Genomic DNA, 22904 nt, shown 5'->3' on the forward strand with positions numbered 1-22904 from the left:
GAGAATATTATCAAAATGTGTTGTATGCACATATGAAAAGTTCATAGTGAAACTTATTTTTAAAATTTGCAAAAAAAGTTTTAAAAGAGGGGATTAAGAGTGGCAAGGATATCAAAGAATAATGGAAAGGATGAATATGATCAAATTACATTAAATAAATATATTAAAATATGACAATACAACTTCTAATTTTTTAGAATTAATAATGCTAATATTTTTCAAAAAAGTTGTAACTATGAACTCCCATATCACTCATTGCACTAAATATAATCACATACAACTGTGTACACACAGTCACACAGGAAGACACATAATAGGTATTATTTTTTATGCTTTAAAGTATTTTATAATGATCTTTAGGTTATATTTTTGCCAATTGGCATATCTTCTTTGGAAAGAGTTTGATATGTAATGATTGTATATACAGACATAAAACTATTTGGTTTAATTGCATTTTTCAAATTTTGACCTATGGCCAGCTACATTTACTAAAAATATTTTTCTTAAGCTCAAGCTAGGAAGATAATAGGATTATCTTTAAAAAGATATATTATATTTAATATTCAGACTTCAAAATCACACAAATTTTTGTAGGCAAATTATGGGAAGAAAGAGTTAATCTCCATTTTTTTCTCTTTACCCACCTTAAGATAGGATATTTTTCTAAACAGATAATTCATGAAAGGAACAACTATTCTACATTATTTTAGTACTACTTTCTTTCATATATCAATATGTCTTTGAACTGGGTGTATCCACAAGTTGGGATTTTTGTGATGTGAAATTGATCCCTCTACATATTCTTTAATGTATCATATGGATTTAATTTCTGCAGCAATATAGCAAGTTGACTTCTGCACTATCACTATTCTGTTCATTTTACTTTTATTTTAAGAGTACTTAGCTTTTGGTGATATTTCCACAATTTGAAAAAACATTGCTTCTCAAACAACCGACTTAACAATTCCTGTTAAATCACATGTATTCACAACACATAGGAGTTTATTCTATTTCCTTAAATTTATGGTTAATAAAGGGAAATTTATTCATTTGAATTACTTAATTTTCCAATGTAAGAACACATAATGGAAATTTGTTTGTTTTTTGTGGAAATAAATATTATGGTCTTTAATAACATCTGGCTCATAGTGAACACTATTATTTTCTTGGATGAAAATGGTTAACAGTTGTAAAAGTATTTGAAATGCAAAATTTGGACAGGTGATTATTGAAGTTGTTTGGCTTTCTGTTAGAATTATTCATGTATGTTTGTATGCACATATATTTGGGATAATTTCTTGGAATACTGCACATTTATTTCTGCTATTTTTAGTTTTATATACATATGTATGTCAAAACATACACACACGTGCACATATATATACATGAAAGACTCATACTTTAGGCAAATAACCATAGTTTTGGAAGTATATCTTCTCTTATTTTCTTGTAATGACCATGTTTGCTTTGAAGATTCTCAAAATCACTTGTTACAGGTTACATACCTTTGTATTTCTAAGAAGTTCCCCACAGAACTTTGGTGATTCCATTTTTAAACAATGGCTATTTAATTTTTAATTAGTATGTTTTTATCATTTTCATTTCGTGTTGTACTCATTTGTGGCATAATTGTACTAAATAGGATTCTAAGACGGCAAACAAATTAGTGCTTCACCTAGACGTAAACTTCTAGTTATTTGATCAAACATTAATCTAGACATTATAAAATAATTTTGCACATATAATTAAACTCTAACATCAATTGACATTAATTAGGGATATTATTTCTGTGTATTTCACTGAATCACACAAATACCTTAAATCTAGGTATAGTGGAAACAGTACAAAAATTAGAGACTCAGGTGAAAAATATGGAAGAAAGCAGGCAATGTAGACTGTGGTTGGCATCTAGAAGCTAAGCTTGGCCCCCATTAGACATCCAACCAGGAAATTGGACCTCAGCATTATAACCTGTAGGAACTGGATTCTTCTAACAACCTACATGAGCTGGAATTTATATTCTTCTCTAGAGACTCCAGACAAGTAGTTGGCCCAGCTGGCACCTAGATATTAGCCTTTGAAACCCAAAGTAGAGAAACCAAACACCATGTGCAGAATTAAGCCTACAAAAACTGTGGGAAGATAAATTTGTGTGATCTTGGCTTCTTGTTCAACATGGTACTCTCCAGTTCAATCCATTTTCTTACAAATGACATAATTTCATTATTCTTGTGTTCTCTTAAGTACATAAGTTTTTGACTATTTGTTATGCTACATCAAAAAAGACTTACAATAACTTAAAAGGAATTGAATTCATTCATTATCATTGAGCAAGTACAGTTCACTCACCCTCAACCGACAAAAGCTCTTTTTCCCTGAGAATGCCTAGACACCTAGTTCTTTATTCTTAATTTAACTAAGATAAGTGGGTTTTCTGACATTCCTTGTAAGGTTTACAGTACTCTGGTGATGTTAGTCACTTTATTTATTGGGATTTCAGAACTGTTCTAATGGGTTTGACAACGTGGCTTAGTTAAATGACCAAAAGTGATTAGATACTTATTATCTTAGTCTTCCAGATGTCCTTGTTTCTTGCATAATTCATAAGAACATGATCTTTTATATGGGACAAAAGCAATCCCAGATTACCTTGGTACTGATTGTCTCTCAGGCCTCTCATGAAGGCTTCCCTTTTTGTCTTTATTGAACCACATTTTTTGCCTTTAAATAAAATTCTTTGTGAGCATACACTGTGTAGTTTAATGAATCCTTTCAAATAACCAACCACAGTAAACATTGCAGTCAATTATTTCCAATCAGGTTTATATTTTTGTGGGTAGAAAAATCTTATTAATCAATGATCTGACAATTTCAGACACTCTCAATAGGATTGTATAGTGAATCAACATTTTTCTTACATTTTGAGATAGTGGGAATTCCCTCGGTATTGTTGTAAACCATTGTCTCCAGTGGCTGAATAATATTATAGAGTAGAGATGTCCTAATATATTCTAACTCAGAGTGCATTCCCTTAGTTTTGAACTTTGCTTTGCATTTCTAGAAAAAAAAACTAAAATACTGAAAACATTCTGAAGCAAAAAATGTCTAATAATCTTAGTCATATGTTATTTCTTTGAAGAGACATTTCTTAGACTCAGTTTGTACAATAAATTATGTGTTTTTTTATTTTTCATCAAAAGAAAGAAATACCAAATTTTTACAACATGGATGAAGCAATAGTAGCAGCAGCTTTTATAATGTGTCAGCTGTGATCTGGGAGGACACAGAATTAATTCCATATGGTTAAAATAAGAAAATATTGATAACAGTGTTATTTTCATGGTGTATTGCTTTCCTAGGAATACTTTAACTAATTACCCCAAATTGGGTGACTAAATCAACAGAAAATTAGTCTTTCATATTTGTCCAGGCCAGCATCCAAAATCAGTGTTGGCAGGGCCTCACTTTCTCCAAAAAGTTTAGGAGATGACGACTCTTTCTTTCCTCCAGCATTTGAGGCTCTTGACTTTGCTTGATTTGTGGCTGAATCACTCTAATGTTTACCTCCTTCTTCCCACCATGTTCTTCTCTGTTTCTCTGCTTTTTCCAAGGATAATAACCACTGGATGTGGTGCCAAGACTAACCATGGTGATCTCATTTCAAAATCCTTAACTATCTAAAATAATAAAGACCCTTTTTTTTTGCAAATAAAGTTACATTTTCAACTGTTAGGTGGAGATATTTTTAGGGAGCATGACTCAACTCTCTACACATTCATATAGATATATTACAGTGAAATTCTAGATATTCTGAAAATTAAATACATATTACCCAAGTAAGATCATAAATTGCCATAGGAGGCACTGAGTTTAGCAAAGAACAAAGAAGTCTAGTACTTTAGAGAAGAAACCACACTGACAATTTGTTCTTTCTAAAGGATATGAACACAGACAGTTAGAAATCAGAAGCTATAAAAAATAAAAGCTAAAATAAACAACTTATAGATTTCACCAGTTCCATCACCTTAACTGGTTCTTTCGTTTTCCTTAGGGTGGTCAAACCATACTATCAGAGAAGGGCATGTAATACAACTAGCGGAAGATGAACAAGAAAGAAAATCCATCTGATAACATAAGCCCAACTAGTGATATCTTTGTGCTGCTCACACTGTCTCCCACATCAAGAGTTAATCATGGCAAGCAAGACTGATTTTAAAAATGATATCTTCACAATTGGGTTAATTTATACTCTGACTACACAGAAGCACCGAACAAAGCTCTGTAAAATGAAAGTTACTTGACAAAACATGGATTTTTACCACAATATTAATTATCTATAACAGTAACATAAGAACAAAGGTAAATATACTTTTCAGGCAAACCTATAAACAAATACATTTTGTAATTTTAGATATTTGCCTCATGCTACTAATTTTGTTTGTAGTTTTCTCAGTGACACAGTGATATCCTTGTTCCTCAGAGTACATATAATGGGATTCAAAGTTGGGGTCAAAATGGTATAGAAAAGGGACAGCAGTTTTCCTATTCCTTCAGATTGATTTGTTTTGGGTTGTAAATAAGTGATACTTGCTGATCCATAGAATAAGACTACAACTATCAGGTGAGATGAGCAAGTGGAGAAAGCCTTAGCCCTCCCTGTGGCTGATGTCAATTTCAGAATATTGGAGATAATTTTGCCATAGGAGACAGTGATCAACAGAAATGGAACCATAAGAAAAACTACCACTGCAACATATACTCCTAAACATATACTCCTATCTTATTTGCAAACGTGTCTCCACAAACAAGCATCAGTACTGGGGGAATATCACAGAAAAAGTGATTAGTTCTGTTAGATCCACAAAATGGCAAAGAGAAAATCTGGTATGTTTGCCCAATTACAATTGGAATTGCACTGATCCAGCAGGCAGCCACCAGCTGCGTGCAGACCTTGTGGTTCGTGACTAGAGCATAGTGCAGAGGGTTACAGATGGCCACATAGCGGTCATAGGCCATCAGTGTCAGCAGGAGGCACTCCATGCCTCCCAGCATAAGGACAAAACACATTTTTGCAGTACAGGCAAAAAAAGAAATATTTCCTTTTTGGGTACAAAGGTCCACAAGCATTCTTGGGATAGTGACTGTTACATAACAGATTTCCAGAAATGAAAAATTTCCAAGGAAAAAATACATAGTTGTCTAAAGAGCAGGGTCAATTTTTGTTATTAGTACTATAATGCTGTTGCACATCAGAATAATCAAATGTATGGATGAAAATATCCCAAAAAGTGTCCACTGGAGCTGGGGAGTATCAGAGAACCCCAAGAGGACAAATTCCATCATTGCAGTACAGTTTGATTTTTCTGTTTTAATTTGCTGTCCAGCTGCTGATATGACAAAGTCATTATAATTAATTCATTCACTTTTTAAAACAATTTGTTTGGTTTTTACAAGTATTAGATACATGGCTACATGTATTTGCTATCTTAAATTGTATCCAGCATTACCTCATTTGTGCAAGATGAGATTGGAACTTCAAAAGTGAACTGATATATATTAAAATGATACCAAGAACACAAATTTAACATAACTTAATAGACTTGGTTTTACTTTTACCAAGATTATTGGGAAGTTCAGATTATTATGTAGACCATATTGTGGAGAAATAACATTTTTCTCTTGAGACTGAAATTTTACACAGACATTTTGTGTTGTTTCTGGGATCATTATTTTCTCAGTACACATGCACATCTCCATCTTCTTTGAATCTACACCTTTTCTGTTAAAGCTTTTATGTGCTTCTTATTCAAGACTTAAAGTCCCCTCTTATATTCCAGTGAGAATCATTTATTAAATCCATTCTTTTTGTGGTGAAATAATTAGTTGCATTATTATTGCTCTATTTAATTTCTTTCACATATGCCAGATATGAAAAACAATGATCTCACAATGCTGTTCATTAAATCTTTCACTAACACCTATTATACAACATACTAAAATATGAATTAATATTTTAGTTAGTTAATAAATATGACCTTTTGCTCACACCATTTTCTCATTTCCCTTTGTATTTATGTGAGTTTCTCCTCCATCATGTAATTCCCTTGCAAGTGAGCACAGTTCCCTTTTTTCTCCTCACATGATGAATGATAAAAGTGCACCTTTAAGTAAATCTAGCCAACTGTGCCTTACTCTTACCATGAATGTCTCCAGAGTAAATGAGTGTGATTAAAACTCCAGACAAAACAAGACAAATGTAATGCAATTGCTTTTTATTTTTAGCACTAATATTAAAAAATTCACCACTACTTGATAATTCCAAATAAACTTTTAAAATTCTTGTTCTCCAACATTTCAAAAGAAATAGTTATATATTTGCTTATCAGCTCAAATCCATTACACCCGTGTACCGTTCTAGCTACATCAGATGATGCTTTTCAATTAGTATATTCATACATAAAATGATTTGCCAAACAGTTCTGATATTTTCCTTTGTATTCACTTTTAATATTTTTTGAAATATATATTGCTGTTTTATTATCACTATTTGATTTTATTCATCTAATTTATTTAATTTCATAATTTAACAAGTTAAGTGATACATAATAGTAATGATCATATTTTCAGATAAAGATCTCAAAATTTCATACATTTATGCTTTATCAACTGAATCTTGATACTTAAATTTAGAGTTATACCTAAAGAAATAGTTTGACCTTATAATTACAGCTTACCTTTAGTGATTTGCATGAAATAGTCTGGAAAGTACATGTACTTATTTTAACCAATAAACTTTATAGGCCCTCCTTTTTTTCAGGAAGTCACTTTAGTTCTACAATATTTTTTTCTTGCTTCAAACATCAACTGCTCTTAAGCAGGAAGAGTCCTGCACACCCTGGGGAATATCATCCCTTGTGTATCAATTTAATTTCTAGGATTGTTTCTGTTTCTAATGAGAAATATGAATTAATCAAATTTGTGAACTTCCATCACTGTGTGTCATTTTCTCTAGCTCCTATTGTGTTATTTACCACTAGTTTTACATTGTTCCCATAATATATATTATTGTTACAATTGTATACATATATTTTGCCATTTATACAGCTTATTTAATTATAGGGTATACACTTTTGCTCAAATTTTTGAATACACATTTCATGTATGTCTCACACACTTTCTTCTAAGACATGATATACTTGCAAATCTTAATAATTTGCCACAAGTTTTCTCAATCTCTATTCATGTCATTAAAGCTATTTCTGCCTGCCCTACCTTGTACTTCATTCTGAATTGCATTTATTTCCCAACCTATTGAAAAGATCAGATGATTTTTCATTTTTATTTATTTTATATGATGGATTACATTGATCAATTTTAAATGTTAAACCAACTTTGCATATCAGGGATAAATCCTACTTGGTCATGGTGTATAATTCTACTTACACATATTGTGGTTAATTTGGCAGCTTTCCCAGAGTCTGGGTTTTATATTATTTGAGCTTGTAGTTATTTCTGCTGATATAATATAGAAGGAGAGCTCTAACATCAGGCTTCTCATAGACTTGGAGGCATATAAATAGGAGTTTGTTAGGTAGGGTCTGGGAGGACAGGGAGGTGACAATGTAAGAGTTAGGAAGAATCCAGATGACTCTTCTTCAAGAATTACTAACCCAGCCAGGTAGATGCAACCCTCTTTTGTCATCTACTGCTCTGTAAGTAACTCTTCTTAAAATTTATTTTAAAGCCCAGTGCCAGTGGCTCACTCTTGTAATCCTAGCTACTCAGGAGGCAGAAGTCAGGAAGATCATGGTTCAAAGACAGCCTGGGCAAATAGTTTAAAAGACGCTACCTTGAAAAAAACCTATCACCAAAAATGGCTGGTGGAGTGGCTCAAGGTGTAGGCCCTGAGTTCAAACCCCAGTACTAAAAATAAAAAAAAAAAAAAGAATTTATTTTACCATTCATGTGTACTTGTGTGAGTCATTCGTATGACTGATATGCCATCCCACTGTGGAGGCACACAATCCTTTAGATCTCTCAAAAAGAATAACTTTGGAAAGACACTCTACATCATTCTCATATTTATGTTTATAAACTCTTGGAATTGCTTGTATATGCATTATGTAACAAAAGACTCAAGTTCTCTTTTCTTCACAGTTATTAAAATACTACTTTTTACACTATTGTGTAAATGTTAACTTTTCCGTATTCAAGTATATCCATCTGCAGTGTGTTTTTGGACAACTCTACCGTGTGTCATTTCCTACTTTATCTGTTGTTAAATTGTATCACTATTCTCAGTGTCTGCAACATTGCAGCATTAGTATATGATGTCCACTGGAATAGATCCTGCCAGTTTCCTATTCTTTAAGAGCCTCCTGACTTTAATGACTGATATCATTTCCACAATGTAAGAAGGAAATTGCTTCTCAAAATTGATTTAACAATTCCTATAGTCACAAACATGATTTTATGCTATTTCTCTAAATTCATAGTTCATATTGGTAAAATTTACATATGTTTAATATTTGAACAAGTTTTAAAAATTTATTTACTTACTTCCTCTTACTCAAATTATTTTATAATATACTGGGCAGTTTCCCTGAATATTTGTATTGGAATTTTTCTTAACTATTTGATAATTTTTACCTATTTCTCAGAGTATTTTTGATGGCATGTTTGCTTTATTTGCTTTTACATGAAAATAAATGTGATTTAATTTATTGACTACATAGAGTATAATGATTTTATTAATTATTGACTCTAGTAATTTTACTGTAGATTCTATTTTCTCTAAATATTCGTTATCATTTATAACAAATAGCTAGAATTACTTATTTTCTTTTTTTTTACATTTTAAAACATGTAACTTTATTCTTTTTTTTCCCTTTATTGTTGTGCTGGGAGGAGGAACACTGTGACATTTACAAAAGTTCTTACAATGCATCAAATGTATCATTTTTGAATTCCCCCCTCTGCCATTCTCCTCAATTCTCATTATTTTACTGTGATTTTTACATGTAGAGACTATTTTTTTGAGATAAGCCATCAAGTCTTCCCTTTCTCCCTTCTTCTTAAAGCCAAAAAAGATCATTTTTGTTCCAGAGATGTACGTTTTGGGATTAGTGTATCCTCTTCCAAAGTGATGCCTTTAGTATCAGTGCAAGAGAATCTGGTCCAGCCTGCAAGATTTGTAGGCTGGTACTGGTGGAGGGGAGAGTTGGCAGGGAAAGGGTGTAGGAGGGTGAATATGGTGCAAATACTGTGTACACATTTATGTAAATTGAAAAATGATGCCTATTCAAACTATTCCAGATATAGGGTGAGAAATAAAGGAGAATGTTCGGGGGGTGAGTTCAGGTATGATGTATTTGATATATTATAAGAACCTTTGCAAATGCCACACTGTGGCCTCACCCACCACAACAAAAAATATTGAAGAATTTATAAATCCACATATGATTGAGTTCATGTAAAAATAGTGGATGTTAAAGTATACCATAATTATAAAATGGTCCATTTCATTTTCTTTAAATTTTACTTATTTTGGGGGCACTAATCATTTTGACTATGCTGGCCATAGACCGCATTCCTTTCAATCTCAGCCTTAGTTGCAGAAATTACAGGGATAAGCCACCATGCACAGCCAATATTTTATACATTTAAAGGTTTCTTATTTTTATTGCTAACTCATTAATACTTTTGTGAGCACAGAAGATACTCTGACAAATATTAAAACTTTAAATGTTGTGAACATTTTCTCTGAGATGGACTATGTTAGTAAACACTTTGATTGCACTAAAAACAATGTACTTCTGCAGTTGTATATAATGTTCTCCAGGTTACTTTATCAGTTCAATGGTGCTTTTTCAGTGTTCCACAGATGAATGAAATTTGAACATGAAGATTTCCTAGTATGATTTTCTTTTTCTTTTTCTTTTTTTTTTTTGCCTTGTGTCTGCAACTTCTTTCATTGTTATGCTGGTTGGGGGTACATTGTGGCATTTATGAAGGTTCTTTTTAAATGTTTATTCATTTATTCATATGTGCATACATTGTTTGGGCCATCTCTTCCCCCTGCCCCAACCCCCTCCTCCTCCGTCCCATGCCCTCGCTTTCAGGCAGAACTTTTCCTCCCTCTTCTTTTCCAATTTTGTTGAAGAGAAGACATAAGCAATAATAAGAAAGACAGTTTTTTGCTAACTCGAGATAAAGATGTCTATACAGACAGATTCCTAACCTTACTTCCATGTACATGTGTATTACAACCTGAATTGGTTCATCTCTGCCAGACCTAATCACTACTTCCCAGTTACCTTCCCATAGTGGCCTCTGTCAGTTTAAGATTATTTCATTAGCTCCTCTACAGTGGGCACATCAAACACTTTCAAGTTTTAGGTTTCCTTCCCTTTTCCTATGCATTCTCCTCCTGTATGCATTCTTCTCTTAGCATGTGACCCATGTCCAATAATATTACTGCAATTGTTTTATGTCCAAAGTCCACATATGAGGGAGAACATATGATTTTTGGCCTTCTGAGCCTGGCTATCTTCACTTAAGATGATGATCTCCAGTTCCATCCATTTTCTTGCAAATGACAAAATTTCATTCTTCTTTGTGGCTGAATAAAATTCCTTTGTGTATAAATACTACATTTTCTTAATCCATTGGTCAGTGGTGGGGCACCTTGCCTCCTTCCATAATTTGGCTATTGTGAATAGTGCTGCAATAAATATGGGCATGACGATAGCTATTCTAATAGGAGCGAGGTGGAATTTTAGTGTGGTTTTGATTTGCATTTCCTTTATGGTCAAGGATGGTAAGGATTCTTTCATGTGTTTTTTGGCCATTTGGGTTTCTTCCTTTGAAAAAGTTCTGTTTAGTTCAGTTGCCCACTTATTTATTAGTTCATTGATTAGGGGGAGTTTAGATTTTGAACTCCCTGTATATTCTGGTTATCAATCCTTTGTCTGATGTGTAGCTGGAAAATATTTTCTCCTACTCTGTGTCTGGTCTTTTTGTTTTGAAAGCATTTTTTTTTGTTGTGCAGAATCTTTTTAATTTCAGGTAGTCTCATTTATCTATTCTTTCTCTTAGTTGCTGGGTTCCTGGAGTTCTATTGAAGAAGTACTTCCCTATACCTATTACTTCAAGAGTATTCCCTGCTCTTTCCTGTACTAACTTTAGAGTTTTGTGCCTGATATTAAAGTCCTTAATCTACCTTGAGATGATACTAGTGCAGGGTGATAAAAATGGATCAAGTTTCAGTTTTCTGCAGGCAGATAACCACTTTTCCCAGCAACATTTGTTGAAGAGGCTGCTTATTCTCCATCATATGTTTTTGGTGCCTCTGTCAAAAATAAGGTGTGCATAGCTGTATAGATTCATATCTGGGTCCTCCATTCTGTTCCCCTGGCCTTCACATCTGTCTTTGTGCCGGTACCATGCTTTTTTCACTGCTATGGTTCTGTAACATAGTTTGAAGTAAAGTATTGTGATACCTCCAACATTGCTCTTTTACTGAGTATAGACTTGGCTATTCATGGTCTCTTGCATTTCCAAATTAACTTCTGGGTACTTTTTTCAATCTTTGTGATGAATGTCATTTGGATTTTAATGGGATTTGCATTGAGCATGTAGACTTTTTTTGGTAGTATAGCCATTTTTACTATGTTGATTCTACAAATCCATGAGCACATCTTTCCATGTGCTCTCCATGTTCTGTAGTCTTCCTCGATCTCTTTCTTCAGGGGTTTGTAGTTCTCCTTGTAGAGGTCATTCACATCCTTTCTTAAGTTTACTCCTAGGTATTTGATTTTTTTTTTGAGGCTATTGTAAATGAAATTGTTTCCATATATCCTTTCTCAATTTGTTCATTGTTGGTGTATAGAAAAGCTAATGAATTTTGTAAGTTGATTTTGTATCCTGCCACATTGCTGAAGCTGTTTATGATATCTAGGAGTTTTGGGGTAGAGTTTTTTTGGTCTTTGAATATAGGATCATGTCATCTGCAAATAGGGATACTTTGACAGTTTCTTTACCTATTTCTATACCTTTTATTACTGCTTCTTGCCTTATTGCTCCTGCTAGGAATTCCAGTACTATGTTCAATAGGAGTGGAGAGGGTAGGCACCCTTGTCTCATTCCTGATTTTACGGGAAATCGTTTCAGTTTTTCTCCATTATGTATGATGTTGGGTATAGGTTTGTCATTTACAGCCTTTATAATGTTGAGATACATTCCTTCCATTCCTAGTTTTCTTAGAATTTTATTATGAAGTGGTGATGAATCTTATCAAAGGCCTTTTCTGCATCTATTGAGATGATCAAGTGGTTTTCGTGTTTGCTTCTATTAATGTGCCATATTACATTTATAGATTTGTGTATATTGAACCACCCCTGTATCCCTGGGATGCAGCCGACTGGTCGTGGTGAATGATCTTTCTTATATGTTGTTGAATTCGGTTTGCCATTATATTACTGTGGATTTTTGCATTGATGTTGATTAAGGAGACTGGCCTATAGTTCTCCTTTTTGGAGGTGTCTTTGGTTTGGGGATGAGTTAGGCAGTGTTCCTTCCCCTTCTGTTTCATGGAAAAGTTTAAGGAGAGTTGGCATTATTTCTTCTTTAAAAGTCTGTTAGAATTCAGCAGAGAATCCATCAGGTCTTGGACTTTTCTTTTTTGGGAGACTATTGCTGCTTCAATTTCATTTTGTATTAGAGATCTATGTGGGTGGTTAAAATACTCTTGGTTCTGTTTTGGATAGTCATAAATATCTAGAAATTTGTCCATTTCTTCAAGATTTTCAAATTTATTGGAATATTGGTTCTCGAAGTAGTCTCTGATAATTCCCTGGATTTCCTTGGTGTTTGTTGTTATCATCCATTTTTGCATGTCTGATTTTACTGATTTGGGTCTTTTCCCTCTTCATTTTAGTTAGTTTTTCCAGGGATTTGTCAATCTGCTTTATTTTTTTTTCAAAGAACTACCTTTTTTTGTTGTTGATTCTTTGTAATATTTTTTGGGGGGCTCCATTTATTTTGACCCTTATTTTTATGTTTTTTTCTCCTTCTGCTTGATTTGGGTTTTATTTTTTCTTATTTATCTAGGAATTTAAGATGTAGCATTAGATCATTTATTTAAGATCTTTCTGTCCTTTTAATATATGTGCTCATGGCTATAAACTTTCCTCTTAGGACTGTCTTTCCTGTGTCCCATAGGTTCTGGTAGGTTGTGTTTTCATTTCCATTAACTTCCAGGAACCTTTAACTTCCTGTTTTATTTCATCAATGACCCACTGATCATTGAGCAATGTGTTGTTCATTGTTTCTGTATTTTCTGCTATTGTTTTTGTTGTACAGTTCTAGTCTTAATGCATTGTAATCAGATAAAATGCATGGGATTATTTCTATTTTTTTTTATGTTTGTGAGGCTTGCTTTGTGCTCTAAGATATGATCAACTTTGGAAATTGTTGCATGGGCTGCTGAGAAGAATGTATATTGTGTGTATTTTGGATGGAATATTCTGTAGACTTCAGCTAGGTCTGTTTGATCTATGGTGTGATTTAGTTCTAGAATTTCTTTCTTGATTTTTTGTTTCAATGACCTATCTATTGGTGATGGGGGAGGAATTAAAGTCTCTCACTACCACTGTGTTGGAGTCTATATGTACTTTTAAGTCCTTTAAATTATGTTTGATGAAATTGGGTGCACTGGCATTTGGTGCATATAGGCTGATAATTGTTACTTACTTTTGATGTATTTCCCCTTTCATTAGTATGAAGTCTCTTTCTTTATCTCATTTGATCAATGTAAATTTTAATTCTACTTTGTCTGAGATAAGTATTGCTACTCCTGCTTGTTTTCTGGGGCCATTGGCTTGGTAACTCCTCTTCCTGCTTTTCATTCTAAGCCAGTGTTTGTTCTGTCAATGAGATGGGTCTCCTGTATACAACAGATTGTTGGATCTTTCTTTTTATCCCAGTTTACTGAATGGTGTCTAGGGAAGTTGAGTCTGCTGACATTCATTGTTACTATTCATAGTTATGTGGTGATTCTTGCCATTTAATTGTTTTTGATGTTTAAGGATTTGATTGTGTGCAGCTTAATTATTGCTACTCTCTGATTCCTTGTCTTTTGTTATGTGGTTTGATATTGCTCATCCTCTTGTGGTTTTGTTTGCTTTCATCTTCTGTGTGCAGAATTCCTTGGAGAATCTTTTGTAGTGGAGGCTTGGTGGTCATATATTGTTTTAGTTGCTGCTTACCTTGGAAGATTTTTATTGCTCCATCTATTTTGAATGATAGTTTTGCTGTGTAGAGTATCCTAGGGTTGAAGTTACTTTGATTCGATTCCTAAATTACCTCACTCCATGCCCTTCTTGCTTTTAAGATTTCTGTGGAGAAAACTCCTGTGATTTTGATGGGTTTACCTTGATATGTTTTTTGTTTTTCTATTACAATTTACAGTATTCTATCTCTATTCTCTGTGCCTGTTGTTTTAATGATGATATGCCAGAAGTCTATTTAGCATCCTGGATGCTTCTTGTACCTGTATGGGCAAAACTTTCTTGAGATTTGAGGATTTTTCTGTTACCACTTTTTTGAATACAGTATGAATCCTTTTTGCTTGGACCTCTTCTCCCTCAATGCCCATGATTTTCAGGTTTGGTCTTTTGATGAAGTCAGTGAGTTCTTGCATATTTCTTTCACAGCTCTTGAGTTGTTTGACTAACACTTCTTTAATTTTTCCTTCAATTTTTATTTTATCTTTGAGTTCTGAATTTCTGTCTTCCACTTGTTCTACTCTGCTTGAATGGCCTGCCACTCTGTTTTGTGTTTTTGTTTGATTATTTTTTCTGAGGTTGTCCATATCTTGGGTCACTTCCTCTTTAATATTTTTTATTTTCATCTTTAATTCATGTGTTTCTCTACTTATGGTCTTTACTGTTTCATTTTTGTGTTCACTTAGAGCTCCTCTGATTTCATTGATTTATTTCTGCGTCTTCTCATATTTCTTTATTTTTAGAGTCTTGAAATTTCTTTAGTGAATCTGTACACATTTGGTTAACTATGTCTAGTATCTTCTCCATGAAATTTTCAGTGATTTAAGGTGTTTTTGTGGGCATCACTGGGTTCCTTAGTGTCATATACCATTGTTTTGTTGGGGTCAGGAACTAGGTATCTGTTTTGTTTATTTCCCTCTGAATCCTGTTTTAAATTACTGTTTTGATGTGAGTGGTTTCCATTCCTTCTTCTTCTTCCCAGTGTTCCACATGGTACTGTGCAGCTAGTTGGTGGTTATAGTCACCTGTTTTCCTTCCCTTGATTTAATTTTTGTGTTACAGATGTCTTGGTTGGTAGCTAGTTTGTTCTGCTATTTCTGTCCCTGGTCTGGAGTTGCAGTTTAGCAAAAACTAATTCACAGGTTCAATACCTGATTAGTTGTTTATGTATTATATAGAAGTCTCCTTGGTGGTAATATCTATGTCAGTGGAAGTTAGGGGGGTTAACATTTGTCAGACTAGCTATAGAAATTTGGGGAGTTAGTCAGGGTGGCACTTAAAGGGGAAATAGGGTGGGTGAATAAGGGAAGTGGTGGGGGAGCTGCTAGTTTTAGGTGCCCTTGTGTGTGTTTGAGTGCATTTCTGTTGTTGTAGTGTAGAGTGATTGTGTCAGGGATTGCAGCGTGTTGGTGTTGTGTAAAGTTGGTATAGTAGGTTGGTCAGCAGGTGGTAAGTGTATAGGAGGGAGGAGTAGTCTGTTGACAGGTTGGAGAGAATGGGAGGGGAAGGTGGGTGCAAGGGGAGAGAGTGTATGAGGAGAAGAAAGAGTAGTGGGCAGGATAGCAATGGATTTAGCACAGGAGAAGGAAGGAGAGTGAAGGCAGTGAGAGTAGGAATGAGAAGATGGTGATAGTAAAATTGATAATATAGAAAGAAAAAAAGGAAACAGGATTAAAAATAAAAATAAAAACTCACAGTAATAAAACAAATGAACAAAAAGTGGAAAAAAACATAAAAAAAACCCACCTGGTTCAGGAATAATAGAATTCCAGTCTTAGTTTAAGTTCTGGAGTTATTCCTCCAGCATTCAGTCCTGGTATTGGCATATAAACAGAAGCTTTGATGTGGTCTCACCAAGTAATTGGCTTGTGAGTAGTGTTTTTTCTTCTGTCTTCCAGTTTAATTGAAATTGTGAGGTGAGGTACCTTTGTCAGATCACGCAGGGAAGTCAGAGCTATTGCTAGTAGCTGTGTTATTCTTCAGCTGCATCTGTTTTGTCAGCTCTTCCCCCAGTGAGGTGGGGCATTTCAGTTTTGAGTGCTGCATTCTGGTTCAGGAGATCAACTCTGCATTCCACTACCTGCCCTCCTTTGGGAAGTGGCTTATTGCTGTGGTTTTTTTACAGAGAGATCAGCACTGGGGGTTTATTTCTTTGCCCCACCCCCTTTCTCTGGGGCAGGTTCAGTATGCCAACCACACCCTCTGCTTCTGTGCTAGATTGCAGTCCACTGTTTGTTTTTCAGTTTTGTGAGGCAGTTCAATTTTGGATGTTGCTTTCTGCTTCAGTAGATCAGCTCTGTAACCCACTACAGCTCTGCTTCAGGGAGTGGCTTATTGCCAACCTGCTCTCAGCCTTTGCTGCCTTTCCTGTGTTTATTTACTGATAGTTTGGGGCTGAGTTTAGCTCCTTGCCCCTCCCTCTTTCTCTGGTGCAATTTCAGAGTTCAACCAACCACCCCCCCAACCCGCTGTCTGCATTTGATTATAGTTTGCTTTTATTCAGTTTTGTTCAGGAGGGAGGATCAGTCTGCCCAGGGATTGTGCTAGTTTAGTTTATGTTATCAGGGGTGGATAGGGGATTCCTGCTTGATGTGTGTGGTGCTCACTTGTTTGTTCTGTCAACTGATGCACAGGCTGATTTGGAGCCAGCAGGTGGGCGGGAGGAGTGAGTGGTAGCAGTGGGAAATGGGGCTAAATTTTCTCAGTGCAACATGGCATGGGGAGGCTTTCCATAGGCTAGGGCTTCATTACACCAAAGTTTGATTCTTGTTGATACATTATTTCAGTTTGATGGAGGAAGGAGAAGAGAAGGAAAGAAAGAAGTAAGGAAGAAGAAAAAAAATTACTGTGGGGAAGAAGGGTTTCCCTAGGGCTGGTTACATATCTCTGTTTTTGCAAACAGTGTTTGGTGGGCTTCTTGATATATCTTCAGTTTAATTTCCTTTCCCCTTCACACCTCCTGTTGATTACTCCAGACAAGACCATCTCCTTTTCACATCCGTGTCCTATTACTATTAGTATTATTATCATCATCATAAACATCATTTTAGATCTAATTTCTAAAAATGACTAAGTACATGTGATACTTGGCTTTTTGAGCTTGTCTTATGTTTTCTAAGAATTTCACCATCAATTTGCTAGTCATGTTTTTTAAATTCTTATTTTGTATATTTTTATAATTTCCTTCTCATTTTTGAGAAAACATTCTTCTCATTTTTGTATAATTGTATACAAAAATCTAGTTTGGTCAAAAATTTTATAATAACCAGGATTGAGTAATAAAATTTGATTAATGCAGATCTCTCATTAGAAAATATTTAAGACAGAAAGTAATAGAGCAACCTCTTTATAGGTTTAAAGAGACAATAGCCTGTAGCTATGCAATGATTTATCTAATGAAGTTTTTCTATAAAACACAGACAAATTTGCAAAGAAGAAAAATAAGGGATCAACAGAAGAAAACCAATAGACAAAGTTAAAAAAATGTTCCAGCTAATTCCTAATCCGTTAATGAGTATACTGAATGGTGAATAACTAAATATTACAATTAAAGTGAAAACAGATTATAAAGCAAACACAAATATCTATTCTCTACACCAGACATACTTTAGATCTTGGGCAAATACAGCAATGTTGTAGGACTTAGGTTACATGACAAGGGGAGAACATATACAGGAGCTACAGGGTTAGATATAAAACCCAAAACATGAAGCATTTGATGTCCCATTCCAGAGCAATTAATACAGAAACCTTAAAGTGACAGAGGTCAACACAAGAGGATGAGGAACCAGTGTAGAGATCAGTTAGAGATGAATTAACCTGGGTTGTAACACACTTGTGCATGGAAGCAATGCTAGGAATCTCTCTGTATAGCCATCCTTATCTCAACTAGCAAAAATTCTATGTCTTTCTTATTATTGCTTATTTGTACTCCTCAATGAAACTGGAGAAAAGCGCAGAACAGGTTCTGCCTGGAAGGGGGATGGGGGGGAGAAGGTGGGGGTGGGAGCAGGAGGGAGAAGTGACCCAAACAATGTATGCACGTGTGAATAAGTGAATAATAATAAAAAAAGGACCCCTGCCCCCTCAAAAAGTAAATGTTTTAGGAATAGAAAAAAATATGAATAGAAAAACTTTAACACACAAATCATAGATGTATAAAGCTGGAGTTACTATAGTAATGTCAGAAAACATGATATGTATCAGCAGGATAAACATATGTATATCATTAATAGGAAAAAAACAGCTAATTGGAAGAAAAATCCTATACATTTTATTTACCCATTTGAGGGAAATGGGAAAAAGTAAAATGCATGTAATGTGGTTGGTTTCTAGAAGCTATAATTTGCCCTAGCAAGAGAATTCAACCTCAGACTTACATCCTTGAGGAACTGGATTCTACAAACAATCTGAGCTAAAGTGCAACATATTTCCTGACAGCCTTCAGACAAAAAATTGCCCCTAAATGTACCCTTCTATTAATCAGCTTTTGATATTTTAAGAAAAGAAACTGACCACCCTGTATAGTGTTTAGGGACTTCAGAAACTCTGAGAAGATAAATTCATGTTATAATAACTTGCTGAATTTTTAATCATTTGTTTTGCAATATTAGAAAGCAATTCAATAATTTGAAATGCATGTAGTTTGATCATCACATTATAGAGATATATCTCTATAATTGATTATACTTGACAGGATAATCATTCTCTGTTTATCTGGGAATACCTAGAAGTATTAGACTTTTACTTATACTTATGATAAGACCAATGGGCTTTATGATACCCAGTGTACAGTCTAAAATATGCCTGCTGACTCCAGTCACTTTATTTGTGATAAGCAAGTGTTCTGTTGGATTAAAACCTGAATTAGTTACCACACCAAGAGGAAGTACACACCTCCTTATTTGCTTTTACTCTGAGCTTTTGACAAATTCAGATTCTTTACACAGTCCATCTGCTTTCAAGCAAGAGTGTGACCTTGTATGTGGGCAGAAAAGGAAGTCTGTGAGTATCTTGGTGCTGATGGCTCTCGTGCCTCTGGTGTTTTCCTTCATATTTTCTTTATTTCACTGAATAGTATTTGTTTGGTTTTAAATAAAATCCTTTTGAGTACACTTTTTGTTGTGAAGTAAATTCCTTTAATTCAAACTATAACGAGTACAACTGTTTTTTTTTTTCCTTTAGGTTCATTATTGACAAATTAATAAGACAATTGATCAATGATTTTGAAATTTTCAGAGAAAATTTTTTTTGTTGGATTGTTTATGGTAGGACCTATATTCTTTCTAACTTGTTAGGTAAGTAGGGATTTCTTTATTGTTCCATGGTCTTCAGGGTCTGAGTTATAGAAAACACTTTATTTTTATAGTACTCTTGGCATTTTACCTATATTGTAATATGCAGATACTCTTTTCTGGTCATGTCTCCTGGGTGTCCATATCCTTCTACACATTGATAGGTTTGTGCTATAATTTCATTGAATAAGTTTTCTGTGCCTTAGTTTCTATCTCAATCCTTTCTAATATTTCGTGATTTTTAGTGCTGTCTGTTGATCATGTCCCAGAGATCTTGACAATGATAGTCATGATTGCTTATTTTTTCTTTATTCCTATCTAAGTGAAATAATGCTTCAACCTTGTTCTCAATCTCTGATATTTTGTTTTACATAATCTCCTCTATTTGTAATGCCTTCCATTGCATTTTTTTATTCTTTGAGCTTAATTTCCAAGTTTTCCTGTCTTATAGTTCTAGAATCTCAATTTGCTTGCTGAATTTCTCATCCACACTTCTAAATTTCTGGTGGACATCCCTTATGTGTTTGTTTGGATCACTTTGAGGTCATTGGTGAATTTTGAAACTAGAATTTTGCACTCTTTGTCCAGCATTTCAACAATTTCAGAATTGTGGATACAATAATTGCAGAGTTGTGAAATTTTGAAAGAGTCATATTGCTTTTTTCATATTTCTTCTGTTTCTGCTTTGTGACTTTTTCATATATTGGGATGGAAGGCCCTTTAAACATTTTCTATATTAGTGTAGTGGATGCCCTCAAAATTGCTTCTGTCAGGTTAGCACAAGGACCATGTGGGACAATCCATCACATCAGAGATGGTCTCCCACATCTGATATTGGCAACTACCACAAAATTTTGTTTCACTTCAATGCACTGAAACCTCATTTATTCTCCTTGAACCCTTCCTACAGCCTTTTTTGCTTTATCTTATATTACAGACATGGTCTAGTGCTTTTACCAATGAAAGACTTTGTATGATCCTCCGACCCTTATCTCCTCCACTAGGATTGCAGGAATGCATTACAAGGTCCTCAACTTGTCTCTTTCTTAATAGAGAAACTAATGCTGAATGCTTGCTGCAGCAATTTTCCCAGGGGTGATCAGCTAGCTATCTATTAGCAGGTTGACAATATTGAGCCTATCCCATAATGTAGGATGCAGCACTTTTTTTTTAGTAGAATAAACATCAATTTTGCTAAAACATGCTCTTCTCACAACCTATCTTTTTCTATATTTCTTGTATATAGAAAGATAAGAAAGAAAGGCCTTCTCAGTTCCTACGTCATTCAATTTTACATGCAATAGCTTGAATTTGTCCAAGTTCTGCCTTGAATTTTTTTGTGAAATCATGCTCACTCAATTTTTCTTTCATTTTTTATTGTCCAATTACCAATCATTTCAATTAGATTTCATTAGTTTCTAATAATTACTCTCTCTAAAATTAGCAGTGATTTTTCCCATGCTTGTTTTGTTCTTAGGCTTATCATTTGAGTTATTAACATATGCTAAGGCTCCCTGTTTCTAGTCAGGATGTAGTATCATATGTTCCAGTTTTGGAGAGAGAGAGACAGAGAGAGAGAGAGAGAGAGAGAGAGAGAGAGAGATTATCTTATTCATTTATACACAAGATATTTTCATGGAAGGTATAATCACTATACCATACTTTTTTTAGCCAAAAGTCCTGACCAATCATGGTTTCTCTGAATTCTTTTGCCTATTCTATTGTGTGTGTTTCATTTCATGCCTTGGCTACTTGCTTTATAAAAATGGATGTCACAAATATGTGGCAAAAAAAATATGATTTCTGGTAATTGATATAACAATGCCTTACTAAAATTCTCTCAATTAAATCAGCCTTGTCAAAAGTTCTTTTAAGAATGGTTATTTTGTACAAAATAATATATGGAATTACTATTGCATTTTTTTTACTTAGTGACACATTCTTTGCTCATAACTTAAGACCGATTTGTTTCTCAACATTACAAATGGAATTTACTTTGGAAATAGTTATCATTGTAGAGACAAATAAGAGACAGAGGTAACAATACATATTAGTTGAAAGTTTATTATAGACATGGAAAAACAAGACCTGCAAACACAACTCATGTTTTATTCAAAAGAATTATTTATATAATAATTTTTTAATTCTATTATCACATCTTTATTCCTTAGACTATATATCATGGGGTTGAGCATGGGAGTTACAATAGTATAAAACAGAGAAAGCACTTTTTCTATGTCTGATGAATGACTAGACTTGGGTCTTAAATATGTAATAATGCCTGGTCCAAAGAATAACCCCGCAACAGCAAGATGAGATGAACAGGTGGAAAAGACTTTGGCCCTACTTGTGGTTGATGACAATTTGAGAACTGTAAAGATGATTTCGCTATAAGATATAAGTATTAACAGAAAAGGAACTAAGACAAACAACACAGCAACTATATAGACCATCATCTTATTCACAAAGATTTCTCCACAAGCAAGATTGAGTATTGGGGGTATATCACAGAAGAAGTGGTTGATTTGGTTGGAAGCACAGAATGACAGTGAGAAAATCTGGAAGGTCTGTCCTATCTGGACTGGAATTCCACTGATCCAGGAGCCAGTCACCAGCTGGGTACAAACCTTGTGATTCATGAGTACAGAATAGTTCAGAGGGTTACAAATGGCCACATAGTGGTCATAGGACATCACAGCCAAAAGAAAACACTCTGGGGCTCCCAGTACAAGAACAAAGCACATTTGTGTAGCACAGACAACTGAAGAGATGCTTCTTCTTTGAGTGCCAAGATTCACAAGCATTCTGGGGAGAGTAAATGACACATAACAGATTTCCAAAAAGGAAAAATTGCCAAGGAAATAATACATGGGGGTGTGGAGAGTGGGTTCTATTTTTGTTATTAGTAATATGGTGCCATTTCCCAACAGGATAATGATATAGATGGCAAGGAACAATCCAAATAAAAACCACTGGAGGTGAGAAACGTCAGAAAATCCCAAAAGAACAAATTCCATCACTTCTGTTCTATTTTCTTCTGTTGGCTTTTGGTGTTGATTCATCTGTGGAGAGGGCATACTTATTAATTACTTTATAAAAAATATTAATTTATTTACCATGCCATTTAGTTAGTTAGTTAATAAGTTAGTTTTTAAAGACACCTTCTTTCTATGTAGCTCAGGTGGTCCTCAAATTTATAATCTTCATACCTCAGCCTCCTAAGTGCTGGGATTATAAACATGAAACACCATACCTTGCTGTAAGACAACACTTAACATATGTTTTTCACTTTACCTTTAGGAACAAGAGCCTGTTCTCAAAATGT

General features: G+C 34.3%; 1 protein-coding gene and 1 pseudogene across 1 annotated transcript; both read right to left on the reverse strand.

The window, feature by feature from the left end:
* Positions 1-4420: 4420 nt before the first annotated feature.
* On the reverse strand, positions 4421-5394 carry LOC141423949 (olfactory receptor 10AG1-like; annotated as a pseudogene).
* A 16293-nt stretch (positions 5395-21687) lies between these two features.
* On the reverse strand, positions 21688-22641 carry LOC141423966 (olfactory receptor 10AG1-like). Its single transcript, XM_074075456.1, has one exon. It carries the CDS (start codon positions 22639-22641, stop codon positions 21688-21690), a length of 954 nt encoding a protein of 317 aa, XP_073931557.1.
* Positions 22642-22904: the final 263 nt, after the last annotated feature.

The sequence above is a fragment of the Castor canadensis genome, chromosome 1 (genome assembly GCF_047511655.1).
Source record: "Castor canadensis chromosome 1, mCasCan1.hap1v2, whole genome shotgun sequence".
NCBI classification, from domain to species: Eukaryota; Metazoa; Chordata; class Mammalia; order Rodentia; family Castoridae; genus Castor; species Castor canadensis.